Source organism: Anolis sagrei, chromosome 3 (assembly GCF_037176765.1).
Source record: "Anolis sagrei isolate rAnoSag1 chromosome 3, rAnoSag1.mat, whole genome shotgun sequence".
Lineage (NCBI taxonomy): Eukaryota > Metazoa > Chordata > Lepidosauria > Squamata > Dactyloidae > Anolis > Anolis sagrei.
The window spans coordinates 39185178-39200094 of NC_090023.1; the positions used below are offsets into that span (position 1 = coordinate 39185178).

At 38.4% G+C, this 14917-nt stretch overlaps 1 protein-coding gene across 2 annotated transcripts in view; it reads left to right on the plus strand.

Moving 5' to 3' along the window:
* LSAMP (limbic system associated membrane protein) overlaps positions 1-14917 on the plus strand; it is a 597557-nt gene that overhangs the window by 544691 nt on the left and 37949 nt on the right. The window contains exon 7 of one of the 2 annotated variants that reach the window (XM_060770789.2): positions 9614-9649. The exons of the other annotated variant lie outside the window; for it this stretch is intronic. Coding sequence (XP_060626772.1) covers positions 9614-9649 — 36 coding nt within the window. The remainder of the gene's footprint in view (positions 1-9613; positions 9650-14917) is intronic. 2 annotated transcript variants of the gene reach the window in all.

Sequence of the window (14917 nt, forward strand, 5' to 3'; positions counted from 1 at the left end):
AAACACCTTTATCATCACCACCACTATGTAACATGATAATGATACCAATAGTTTCTCTGGCAAATTGAAAGACATTTTGAATACTTGGTATGACATAGGTTGACAATAGGAGACAAAAAGCAGGAGGCAGAAGTAAAGTGAAGAAAGTGCAGAAAAGAGAAAGGGGGAGATCACAAACCAAAACATAACTAGTTCAGGAAGATGTTACAGACATAAAATGGGAGATGAATCTTAATATAAAGCAAATGCAAAAGCGAGAAAATCAATGCTAGCTATAGTTGTAAATATTTTTCTACATAGAATTTTCTACATGAAATCGCAAACAAGATGTATTTGTTTCACTAAAAATTTATATCATTCCTTATACTAGAGATTTAAATAATATTACAATATTTAAAGTGCTCTGAGTTTAACTTTCCATCAGTCTAATGCACATTTTTTAAAAATAAAGCCAAATGGCCAAATAATGCCCCCTAAGTACCACAAATGACCTGTCAATATGTCAAAGTAGTATTACTCATAATGTGCTTGTCATTACAATGCTAAAAGTAATGACGTTGGCAGGCATTACTAAAAAGAAAAACAATGTAATGTATAAACTTTATATAATTTTCCCTGTCATTACATTTTCCAACCCCCCCCCCCCCCACACACACACACACACATTCACATCATATACATTGCTTTTCCTACTGCTAGTGTCCTATTCTCTCCATCTCAACCAGCATCGCATGTAGCCCTTAGGGAGAAAAGTGGTTGCATATCCATGGTACAAAAGACCAAAGTGAAAGGTGAACTTTTTTCCAGGTATAGATATACCATATATCATCCAACCTGTTTTCCTTTTAAGGGGCAAAAGCCTGAGTTGAGTAATCTCATTGCTATTTATGTATTTGTATCTACTGGATTCTATTTTATGACTCTTCTTCTCATGATTCGAGATAAAACCGATTAAAAGAGTAAAAGAAATCAACAAGATTTTTAAAAACTAAACTGAACTTGTTTTATAGACCTTTCTAGGCAATCCCATCAAACCTTCATATCACATCTGAAATATGGAAGCTTTACTCCAGCTTATAATTTCTCTTGGGCATTATATATAGGGCATGGGGTATTTCTTTTTCTATCAGTAGTTTTTAAAATAAACTGAAGCACCCCTCAGGGCAAACTCAGTTAACACAAATAATTTCAATGGGCCAAGTACATATCACCTCTGATAATCTCAAAAATTGTCAACAAATGAAACATATGAACTCATAAATGGTTAGGAGATGGATGAACATTATAGATACAGATGGGTAAACTGCAGTATGATGCATGAATCAGCCAGTCCCAAGGTTATATAGAAAGTCAGTTGTGGGTATCCTGGGACCAAATAAAAAGAAATCCATAGCCATTTGGGTTTCCCCTCCTTTTTTATTTTGTGATTACTATTTCAACAATTGGATGTTTTAGACAACATCTCATCATCCCCAGGCAGTACATTGGCCAGGGTCAAGCTACTAATATATGAGCAATTGTGTAAATGTCTCTTTCTTTCATACACTGTTTCCTTTCACATTGCTCCAATGGATATGTTGTAATTTTAGAAGAGTTTTACAAGTTATTTGGAATAATCAAAGGAACTCTTAAACACGAATATGAAAAGAAAATATATTTCTAAGAGTTTGAGCACAGTGCAGTTTTGCCAGAGCACTATAGTACTAGGATAGGAGTGAACTCTCTTGTGTTGATGCCTGACAAAGTTATGAAAGGTTGAACACCTCAGATTATATGCTAATGAAAAAGCAACAAGCAGCCCACATAAATTAGGAAATCAGTCCCAAGTAGAGCAGGACTGAAGGAAGAAGCTGGCATTATTTTCTCAACCATTGCCATATCAGCCTGCCCTGTTTGAGGCAAAAGGTAGGAAAGTATGGTTTCCTTTCCTATTTTTCTACACAAAGGAAGGATTCTAGAATTTTCCTGTTTGTTGGTTGCAACAGGATGGAATTTTGAACAATACACTCCAGGTTGGATTAAATAAGACTTCTAGGTCAGGATTCTCACAAGGGAATAGAGTTGCTTTAGAACTAGTGACTCCAAAGCCATTTCTATATTGCTGTTTGGTTTTCTATTTAATCCAAAATTCATACATGGTGTGTTTTGTACAAAATGCTGTTTTCAGCGCAAAACAACAATGTGTGAATTTTGAATGGAATAATTCTCAAATTGTGACTAGCCTTTAAAAATGGAAGTTTTCAAAGACTTCCTTGCAGCAAAAAAGAAATGCCAAAATTACTCATAGCTTCCATTGAGAAGAAAGTTGGTCAAAATTACATCCCTACTGTGAAAGTAAATGCAGCTTTATTTGTTACCACTAATATGAGAGGCAAGAGTGAATAGCTTTCTTCCCATAAGACATGCCACAGATCTGCGGAAGACAGAAGCAAATAGAGATGCCACTACATTAGATCCTAGTATTGCATCCTGGCCCTCTGCTATAGGCCCTCTCTGTAAGGAGTTAAGATCAAGGGATTTGGACTGTACTCTTAGATCTCAAATATCTACTGTGAGCAACAGGTCGCACTGGGTCCTTGTGATCCCTGCTGCCTTCATCTCTGTGTAGTACCCAATGCCATTGAAATTGTTTTTTGTTGTACTTAGCATCAGCATCCAATTAACTGTGCATATAATGTAAATCGTTATTTAAAACAAAACACATATCCCTTGTGACTCAGGATGCACACTTCTCTCTGAACTTTCAAATAAGGTGGAAAAAACTTTGAACAAATCTCACTCGTAGTCCACAGAGACTAGAGGAGTTTAGTATTGCTATGTTAAAGAAGCCTATAATTGGAATCCTGGTAGTCTATAATTGGCTATCATTAAGCTTCAGAAAGAAGCAAAAAGAAGCACAAGCCAGTTTGAAAAACCCCTCCAAGCCTGCTTGGCTTCATATCCAAGAACAAACTAGAGCAAGGGATATGGCCCTCCCCTTCTGAGTGGTTTCTTTTCCCCGGAAATCAAAGGGATAGGAGCATCAGGGAAAGACATTTCATGCTCTTTAACAGAGAACAAATTTGTTCAAAGATACCTTCCCTTTTAAGAGTCGAATGGGATGTCAATGCCAGAAGGTTCTGTACTAGTTTTTAAAGAAGACAGAAACTAAGACTGAAACTACAGAGTAAGGAGAAAGTGCAATATTTGTGGCTTGGCCTATCACAAAGAGAAGGGGGAAGTCAGATTTATGGCAGCCAAACCTGATGCAGTCCTCTGCCTAAGCTGTGGCACCACTAGGGTTGGTGTCACCCAGTGCAGTAACTTATGTGTCATCCCCTTTGGACCACCTTCTGTATCAGACTATACCGAATCCTGTTCCTTCCTTTGAAATGTATTCTTTAACACCTGGCATTCATTTGTGGTGTCCCATCCAAGTACTAACAAGACTGAACCTGCATAGCTTCCAACATAAAATGTGATGTTATGTTTTTTGGGTATTTACCTGAACTGTATTGTCTGATTCCCTCTGTGTATGGTAGTTTTGGAACAACAACAACAAAACTTTATTTATATTCCGCCCTATCTCCCCAAGGGGGACTCAGGGCAGATTAATAGTAAAGAGAAGCTCTCTCAGGTATCAACTTGGTGGTGTAGTGCAAGGGGCAGAGGCAACATTTCAATGATGGAGGGAGTGGGGAGTTTTCCCCTTTCATAGCTACAGTGGGAAATGGGTTGCTTTGTTGTACTATCTGCACCAGCAACCCCCCCTTACAATTTATTTATTATTTATTTATTTTGGACATTTGTATTCCATCCTATCTTGACCTCCGCAGAAGGACTCAGGGCAGCTAACAACCAGCACACCATGGTGCCCACAACCAAAAGCATAAATAAACAATTTAAATAAAACAATATTAAAAACAGTATAAAAACATTGAAACAGTCAAACAGTCACTGATTTAAGTCATCGTCCTAAAAACAGTCCGTAAGTCCATTAAAGCTGTCGCTTTGTCAGCAAGTCAGCCTAGTCTGCAAAAGCCTGATCCTGTAGCCACAATTTCACTTGTTTCAGAATGATCAGGGGAGATGGAGCAGATCTAATTTTGCTTGGGAGGAAGTTCCACAGCCGAGGGGCCACCACAGAAAAGGCCCTGTCCATTCTCCCCACCAAACGTGATTGCGATGATGGGGAGATAATTAGCAGGGCCTCCCCAGATGATCGTACAAGTGGCTATGAGGAAATTCCTGCAAAAGACACTGTACTAGAGGAAAATGTGATCCAGTGTATTTTCAGTTTCAACAGAGGATCTGCCACCAACCAATAAGATTTGTTTTGCTCCCTGTTGCTTGCTCTTTCCACAGCATCAGCAAGAACAGAAGTAGTTATGGTACTTGACCCAGAGAAAGGGACAAGCAAATTCCTCCTCAGCCAACTCCTCTCACTGCTGCCTTTTTCACCTCTTATTGTCAGTCATATTTTTGTGTAACCCTCTCAGATATTATCACTCACTATGGTCTATGCTACCTGCATCTCCTTAGTGTTGCCACTGTCCTTAATTAACTCTTTATGGACTATAGGCTGCCAAAAATGAATCAATATAAAACAGAAAGAAAAGCAACAATCCAGAAGTGATCAGTAATCCATTTCTGAGTTTGAAATATTGGGTTTTTATAATGTTAGAGTGCATAGAGGGACTACAACCATTTAAAAGGTTAACTGCCTTTTGCAAGAGAGACAATTCATTCCTTTTTTTCTGGAATAGTTAAGGAACAGAAAAACAATCTTGCAATTTATGTGCAGGCTCAAAGCCGAAATTTGCCCAACCTTGGCTTATGGCTTCTGAAAATTATTTGAAAATGCAGCCTAGAAAAAAAGAAAACTGAGTGATTGCTCCCATCTCTTAGGAACAGGGCTAATAGGCAGCACAACTACAAAGAAATGACACTTTGATAAGTAAGAGACTCGACTCAAAGGAGATGGAAATATCTATTCTCTGCTGAGATTTATACCTGTCACTTCTTTGGCCTTTTAGAAACAGGAGGAGCCATCCCTCCATCCCACAAAATGAAATAAAGCTAGGCAGGGAAGGAAAAGAGATTGACCTCACAGCTACAGACAATAACAAACTGCAGGAGGAGAGCAATAGCTTGAAATTGATCAGAAAGGCCCAAGCGCTATCATTGCCACAGAATATAGTGATCAACACATCAAAGTTAGTTCCTATAAATACAACATGAAAGAGAGCACATGTTTTGACAGCTTCTTGTCTCCTGGAGAGATATCAACTCCCAATAGGTGCCATAATGTATATAATTCTATCAATTGGTTGATGATTTAGTGGTAGCTTCATTTATCAAATTTGGTTCCTTTCAATGACATCAATGGAATGAGTTCCAGAGACAACAGAAGAAAAATTGGGGTCTTTATATGTAGCCCCTGAACACATTAAGTAATAGCAACACGGCAGACAATTGGTAGAGAAGTGGAAGGCTTAGCAAGCATATCTTTCTAAAAATATTTTTTGGGAATATTTCAAAAGGAGAACAAACATTAAAGAAAACAAACTGCTGAGGTTTCATAAAAAGACATGAGCCTATATAAGTTTGTATGTCCCAAATATTGGATCCTCTTTTCTGTACTATGTTTTTGTTAAACTAATTTGTAAGATAAAAGCCACTTCATAGCAGGAGTCTACGGGCATTAATGCAGTGTCAAGTGAGCAGAGTTCTAACCAGAGAGCATTTACTTTACATCAGTGATTCCCAACCTATGGGTCCCCAAGTGTTTTTGCCTACAGCTCCCAGAAATCCCAACCAGTTTACCAGTTGTTAGAATTTCTGGGAATTGAAGACCAAAACATCTGGGGACCACAGGTTGAGAACCACTGTATTAGACTGAATCTTTTCAACTAAGATTGCTCCTACTGCACATTCCTACATCATACAGCCACTTAGAGAAGCTTAGAGAAGCTTGGAGAAGACAATGATGCTTGGGAAAAGGAAAGGCAAAAGAAAAAGGGGCCGACCAAGGGCAAGATGGATGGATGGTATCCTTGAAATGACCGGCTTGACTCTGAAGGAGCTAGGGGTGGTGACAGCCAACAGGGAGCTCTGGCGTGGGCTGGTCCATGAGATCACGAAGAGTGAGAAGTGACTGAACGAATAAACAACAACAACAGCCACAAGAGTTGAAAGCACTCCACAACGTCTCTGTAATCACATGATAAGTGTAACTCACCGCAAAAACTGGGTTTTTAACACGCCTTCTACAGATACACAGTCGTATGGAGAGATTCAGATCCTGACATTACATGACAATAATTCAGCTCATAGAGAGGTTGGGGCCATGTGGGGCAATTGTAAGCAGACTCATAACAGTTGAGATTTAATAAGTGGACTGTGAGCCAGACCCGTGGCTAACCTGCTTTTCATTTCATGCATTCCTTAACATAAAAAGCTATAGTATCACAGAGAGTAACAAGGGAAAGGAACATTATTAGGATTGTAATGGTGGGGTGTAAGACGGGTGTTGCACAGCAGGCAGGGGGAAGACACTGCTGCTTCCTACAAAGCAATGCAATAATCAGGCCAGAACACTTTAGAAAAACTGCTTGAGAAGAAGTATCTTGCCAACTGCATGAGAGAAAGGTAATGGGCTTATGTTATTTAAGAACACTAAATAACAAGGAAACTCTGTCACTTCAGCTGACTGTTTTCCCTTAACAATAGGCCCCCATTGCTACATAAACACAAAGTTCCTGCCCAACTGTGTATTTTCCAAGCAAAAAGACAATATCTTCCAATACCTGCTGTGACTTAAAACACTCCTATTAAGGCAGCTAGTGCAGGGAGATCTGTCATTAGTCACAAGGATGTACTTGACCTTCTGTACTCTGATTGGCTTATAGAGTTTCCAACAATCCCAACTATAATAATATGGAGTGCTCTGACTAAGCCATTAGTAACTGAAGGAGCTTATAAGCAAATAATGATTGGCTGGCTCCCTAAAAGATCAGTCAAGAACTGCTTTAACCTATAATGAGCTCAGTGCCAGTCGCAATACCACAGAATGGAGATAAGGAATTTAATTTTCTTTACTGCTAAATGGGATATATACAACTGGCAGCATGATAGGACACATTTGTACATCCATGCAGCATACACACAAGAAGGAATGTGCAGTAGTAGCACCCTTAGTTGAAAAGATTCAGTCTAATACAGTGGTTCTCAACCTGTGGGTCCCCAGATATTTTGACCTTCAGCTCCCAGAAATCCTAACAGCTGGTAAACTTGCTGGGATAACTGGGAGTTGTAGGCCAAAACACCTGGGAACCCACAGGTTGAGGACCACTGGTCTAATATGATCTAAGAGTACTTGCATGTTGAGGCTTGAGGACTGGATGGCTTTGGAAACCAGGGTTCAACTCCCAGCTCAACCATGGAAAGTGACTGGGGTGACTCTTGGTGAATCACACATTTTCACCATCAGAAAAACTTGTGATATGTTCAATTGAGGGTCTCCATGATTTAGAAATGACTTGAAGGCACACAACAACCTGAGCCTAGGCCCAGCTTCACGTTTTCGCATGGCCCAGCTTTAAACTTGCTCCACTGGGGTAGAAGAAACTGTCTGAAAGCTATATCCCCTGTACAAACATGCTAGAACATTAAAATGTCTTCTCTAGGTCCTGCCACCATCACAAGCCCACTTGATTGACAGCCTTCTCAATGGCTGCTCCCGACCTCCCCTCCCTGCTTCTCTTTCATCAATAGGTTTTTAACATATAAGCAAGAGATATTTTATGGGGTTATTTTATTGTTTTTTTTATACATTTGTGTATTTTTTAAAAAAAGTTTTATATTGTTTTATCAGATTTTTTTTTTGAAATCTTATTGTGTTGTTAATTGTTTTGGAAGCCACCTAGATACCTACTCTGGGAGAAAGATGGCATACAAATGCTACAAGAAAACAAATAAATATTTGAAAACATCCTACTGGAAGATCCTTCTAGCTCAGGATCTTATATCCTGCAGAAGTCAACCAGGTTTCTCTGGGAAGTCCACAAGCAAGACATGAGAACACTGTGCTTCTCCTCCAGTGTCTGGTACTAAAATAAAAGCTCCTTCTGAGTTGAAGGTAGCATACAGCCATCATGATAGAAGCTACTGATAGTCTGATCCTAAAGCAAAAACAGTGATATAATAAGAGTAGTGACTAAGCAGCACCATGGTCTCTCTGGAAGTCACTGAGCTACTAAGTATTTTTCCCTGACACCCAGCATACAGTGGATTTGATCTAGTCTTTGAACCAGAGTTCTTCAAGCAACTGGCTCTGAACTATATACGCAGATACCAAGGAGAATGACATTTTGCAGAATTTTACAGTTGAAATAAATCAGGAGGGACAGATAAATGCACTGCAGAAATTTGGCCTCTGTCTTTATCCCACCATTTGAGAAAGGAAAACTCATTTTGACTCATGGATATGAGATTTGCCCCCAAGGACATTCTTAGGTGTGACTTGTGGATTACATTCAAACGTCCCAAGTTAAATGATGCAAAATTTGCATCATAACCAGGCACACAGAACTGATCAGCCCCAAGTTGAATGTTGCTTACCTTGCTGAATTACCTGTTGCCTCCTTTTCCTTAATGCAATATCTAGTTCTGTAAAGTAAGGATTACATGATTCAAACAATGAAAAAGTAAATCAAGCCAATTGCTCATGAAAACACTGTCTGTATCATTTGGTAGTGCTTCTTATAAGGTCTGCTATTTAAAAAGAAATCTTAAGACAACCGAAGATGCGAGGTAGAGTGCCACCACTCAAAAGACATTGTGCAAACATTAGGTCTTTTCTTTGTTAACAAACTGTCTATGAGAAGAGAAAAAGCTGGAAGAGACAACTGTTAATAAGGTTGCAAGTGAAAGAAAAGTGTCTGGGCCACAAAATTATCAAATGAGCACATGCTTTTTGCACAGAAAATGTTCATCTTATTAAAATCAAAATGCTTGTTTCCTGGGCACACAAAAAACTCTGATTATTTTATTTAGCTGTTCTGTTTCCTCTGCAAAATATTGATTTTTGCAAAGGAATTGAGATGGTTTTTTTTAAAAAAAATCATATTTTTAATGCAACTAAGCATATTTTCCCTGGAATTAATGTTTTACAAAAAGTTCCAGCATATAAATTGTCATTGAAAATGTTGCAGAAACTTGTGTTCTCATGAAGCAGAAGAAAATTGTTGATATTATTCATTGCATACAAGAATGATATAAGTGAAAATATACATCCCTAGTTCAATGTATGAGCAATACAAATCCCACCACAATTCAAGTTAGGCAAAATATACACTCAACGTATGTGATGTGACAATCTGGACTCCAATAAGCCTTTCTATAGGTATCATAATTCCATTGTTTACTGAGCTTTCTGTCTCCTGTGATCATTCCCCAACTCCCCATTACAATATGTGATGTTGCAAACTGAGATACTTTGTATAGAAAAATTGTTCTTTGAACCAAAGGCATTTCAGGTTGGGAGTCCCTTCAGGTTTGTAACTGCTGCCTGCTGGATGTGGAAAGTGCATGATGCTCATTGTTTTGTTTTGTTGTTTTTCTCACTCCTTAGAGAAAATATTACCCACACTCCCCAATCCTTTTCCAGGTCAGTATATGTTTTATGTCACAGTAACTAGCGAGCTGGGTCATTCTCCATCAATTCCATAAGCAAGATGAACAGGGAAAGTAAAGCAATTTAGATGGTCTTTGAAAAAGTCCTCCCATCAAGTCTAATTCTCCACTTGTTTCTAACCTTATATGTCCAACCCAACACTAACAAGATGAATCAGTTCTTAAACCTATGCATGTGCCAGTTGAAGAATGGGACCCTTCAATACATCAAGTTTTTTTTCATTTTCTTCTTGGTAAATGTCAGTCAAAATTGCAGAAAGCCATATAGTACAAGGTTTCACAAACAAATACCAACTTTTTCAAATTTCATCATTAACCAAGGACAGGAGGCCATGATAGTGAGAGCTTTTTTAAAAAAATCTGCCCAATATATAAATATTGGTGAATAAAAAAATTCTATGTTAGATCACACATGAAAAATTAAAAAGATCTACATTAGATCAAACCAAAGGTATATCTATTTCTCATGCTGTTCATGCAGTAACCAATCAGTTGCTTGTGAAAAGCCCAACTGCAGGGCTGAAGTCCAGCTTGATTCATAAAAGCATGCTTGCCTTTAAACTGGAACTGACAAATAATCATCTTGGCTAATAGCCATTGGTGGGTTCATTCTCCAATATTCCTTATGAAGAATTTAAGTGGGCATTTCGTTCTTAAAAATGGATCTCCAGTAGGTGCTCCAATGTTTTACAATCCTGTGAGAGAATTATATCACATGCTTCCCAAGGAGCTACCTAATGTGAAGAGGTCATAATTAGCCTATCTCCTGATAATTGGTCTGAAAGCTAATGCAATTATTTCCAAATTTGGTTTCCCCAGATGTTTTGGACTTTAGCTCCCAAACAGCTTGCCCAACAGTCAGGAATTCTGGGAACTGAAGTCCCAAACATCTGGAGGACCAAAGTTTGGGATCCATTGCTCTAATTCAGTTTCTCAAACTGTGCTCCTCCAGATGTTTTCGACTTCAGCTCCCACAATTCCTAACAGCTGTAAGCTGACTGGGATTTTTGGGAGCTGGAGGAGCACAGTTTGAGAAACACTGCTCTAATGGATGGCAACCAAAAAGTGAAGCCATTACAACGCTACATCCTGGATCACAATACATTGCAATAAATTTTCAGGAAATATAGAATACCATACTTTGTCTCTAATATGCTGAAACATTCAAATAAATCTACTAAAAAATAAAGAAATCATTTTGTGTTCATCTTTTAGTGGCATATGTTGAGTGGGCTCATATTTTTTTCAAAAAACAACCTGAGTGCCCAATAGAGAACTCCATGTGTTATTTTACCTAGACCCTTTTCACTCTACATAATTATAGTGCTGTATTCTATTTTAAAGGCCATGGCAATTTCATATAGAGCCATGGACAGAGAATTCGAATTCCCTCACGAAAGTACAAGTGCTGGGATCCCATAGGATGTTACTAGGGCTGTGAAAGTGGTATATAATTATATAACTGTCATGTGAAAACATCCCAAGTAGGGACAGCCCATTTAAAATTATGTGCAGTTAGCTAACTAGAAAGAAACTCTGGTTATACCTTGATTACCACTTGGCTACAAAAGGAAGACCAAAAGGGAGTGGAGTCTAGAAAGTCAGTATGGTGTAGTGATTTAAGCATTGGACTACAACTCTGGAGACCAGAGTTTGAATCCCCACACAGCCATGGGAAACAAAGTCACATCCCTTAGCCTCAGCCAAAGACAACCTCCCCCCCCCCCCGACACACACACACACCCCTCTGAAAAAAAATTGCCAAGAAAATCCCATGATAGGTTTGTTGTAGGGTCTCTATAAGTCAAAGACCATAAAATAACAATAAACAGATAAGATCCAAAGATAAACCCTTGCAACCTCTTGTCTGGGACACCCATTCATATTAGGTTACGAACATGATCTATAGGACTAAGGGCCATCTTTTTTCAATTTTGTATGTGATTCTTTACTTCTTGAATCTCTGTCATAAGTTGTTAATCACTATTCAAGATAGGACACTACATAAGAGTTGAGTCAATAATGTATTTGTTTTCTGAGTTTTCAACTAAAAATTTGCATACCTACTTAGAAATAAGTTTTATTCAATTAAATAAACCTTATTCCCAAGCAATGTCCTCTGCTTACTTTCCCAACTTAATGCAAGAGCATTTACGTTTGAGTTAATATATGTTTAAGATCACACGGCTAGTGCCTTACTTTTGCATCTTTCAGTGCAAACTGACTAAACCAGATGCTGCCTTTAATTTCACAACATTTGTTCCAGAAAAGCTCCACTAATTTCAGTGAGAAATCTTTACAAACACTAGATTGTTGTTGCAGCTATAGACTACAAATGGGTAAATAAAAGCCATATCTATGCATTAGTTAAAAAGAAAGCACATACAAAAAGAAGTAACTCCCAACTTAAATCCTTCGCAGGTATTTTCAAATAACCGGAAAATGCACAAAGTAGGCCATTGGGAGACAAGAGTTAGAAAAATAAATCCAATTAAATATGATTACCACACAAAGCAGAAATTAAACTGTAGACAGATAACAAGAATAAAAAATTGAAAAGGCTGCTTTGGGTTTAGGATTTGCATCTTAAATTATTTAAATGTTGGGGTTATTCTTGACAAGGAGTTCTTCTTAAATTCATAAGCCCCATTGTGTCTCTTTTTTAAAATATACACACACAAGTACACTTTTTTTGTTCATTGTTTGTTTGTTTATACCAGAGGTGGGAATTGTGGAGATTGATGGATGTTGTTAAAATTGCAACTAATTGAAACCCTGGGCCTAAATAATATTGTTAGCCCCAGCAGGAATAGACCCATTGAATCAATGTGTTGACTCACCATTTAATAATTGTTTCTGTGAGTCCTCTTTTGTTAAGACTAATCAAAGTTTCAGGCTCTAGGTAACTAATTCAGAGTGAGGAATTCTGGGAGCTACAGTTCAAAAAGACCTGGAGGGTCTCACAACTGGTTCATATACTTTTAGTTATCTATGAAGACAGTCACCAATGAAATGAAGGGATAAAAAGAGATCCTGCCTGCAAGTTGTCCATTGATGATTGATTGGCTCCTCTGTGAGCAGAATGCTGCAAACCAATAAAACCTTTCATGTCTTCACATGAGATATCAACAAAGCAGTAATAATATAACTTTTATTTGTATTGTCAAAGGCTTTCATGGCTGGAATCACTGAGTTCTTGTGGGTTTTTTCGGGCTATATGGCCATGTTCTAGAGGCATTTCTCCTGACGTTTCGCCTGCATCTATGGCAAGCATCCTCCGAGGATGCTTGCCATAGATGCAGGCGAAACGTCAGGAGAAATGCCTCTAGAACATGGCCATATAGCCCGAAAAAACCCACAAGAACTGAGTAACTTTTATTTGTATAACTCTATCTCCCCAAGGCTACTCAGGGCAGTTTCCAACACAGGCAAAACTTTCAATTGCCGAATGACACAAAAACCATACAAAAATAAACATGATAAAAAACATCAACATAAATCCTACAAAAAGCAATCACAAACATTTAAAACCAGTTTCAGTTTTCTCCATCAACAGGAATTCAGTTATCAATGGCCAGGGATTTCAAAGTGGACCTAGTAAGCTATGAAAGGTCTGGGCAAGGACTAGTGTAATGAAGTAGCATAGGGCCAGGGAAAATGATAAAGTATAGGGCAGGGTCCAAGCTGATGGTCAAGGAAGGGCCTGAGACTAATAATTTCCAAAGGCCAGTGGAAACCACCATGTTTTCAGGACCCTGTGAAAGGAGGACAGTGATGGGGCTTGTCTTATCTCTCTGGGGAGGGCATTCCAGAGTTGGGGGGCCACCACCGAGAAGGCCCTCTCCCTCATCCCTGCCAATCGTGCTTGTGATGGTGGGGAGAGCAAGAGAAGGGCTGCCATGGCAGATCATAAACCTGGCGCTGGTTCATAGGGGGAGATGCGATCGCAGAGATAGGCAGGGACCATATCATTTAGGGCTTTGTAGTTTATTACCTGCACCTTGAATTGGGCCCAACAACTTATCAGCAGCCAGTGGAGCTGCTTTAGTAGGGGTGATGTACCTTCCCAGTAAAAATCCAGATCAAAGCAACATATATGAGACATGTTAAGCACAATTTAACATTAACGTGTCCTTGTTGAAATGTGAATGTTCTTAATTGTATTGACAGATGAATAAAGGAGGAGGTATGGCAATGTCCTCTGGGCTGTTATTTCAGAGCTTTGGTGCCACCACTAAGAACATCTGGTTTCATGTTCATTCCTGTCTGTTTTTCTGCATTGGACTGATAAGAGCCAACTTCCCAAAGCTGATCTAAAAGCTCAGGAATTTAATTAAATTATATTATAAATTTGTAGTTTAGCTAGCTAAAGCTACATGGGTGGCACTTCAACAAAAGGCAATTGTAATTTCCCATTTCAGAGATTTGTAGGGCTAAAATACTAAATTCCTTACTGAAGAACACAATAAGACTTATTTCTGAGTAGTTTCATGCAATCCCATTCTAAGAATAAAGTCTATAGGAAACAGCTAGGATCCACCTTTGAATAAACGTATCTAGAAATGCATTGCACCCTTCTTTGAACCAGGATTTTTAACCATTCACCAGTCATAGAAGATGATCACTAATTGTGCATACATGAATTGTGTATTCAAACTGTCAGGACTATTACAGTGAGAGAAGAAATATATTGTGAGCTATATGTCTAAAAGTTTAACTCCTCCATAAAGGTTCCTGCTACTTTGCCTTATATTTATAATATTTAATATGACACATTCCATGCTTGAGTTAATGTTCAAGTTCCCTTGCTTTTCATTCACATAAGTTATATCTCAGTATTACTTCAGTGCACCCAGGGTTATTATAAGAATTTCACTGAGCAAATCTATAATTTTAATATGTAGGGCCTTTATTTCTCTGCCAAATGTTCCCAGCAGTTTCTTTGCCATGGGCAATTAGCACAGGCATTGGTGCTTTACTAACTGTTCAATCTACCTTTGCAATTCACCTTTCATTGAGCCTCAGGAAAAATATTATTGAATGTCTAAACTATGTAGACATGGTTCTGTCCTCAGACAGAAATGAATTCCTTTGAAATCATATCCGATCACCCCTGCTTTGTAAGGATTAGGACATAGATATAGTGCTTGGTTGTTGTTGTTTTTCAACAAATTAGCATTTCTTGATCAAAAGGGCATTTTACAAAAGCACATTCATTAGTGAGTTGCTAGGATATTAAGTC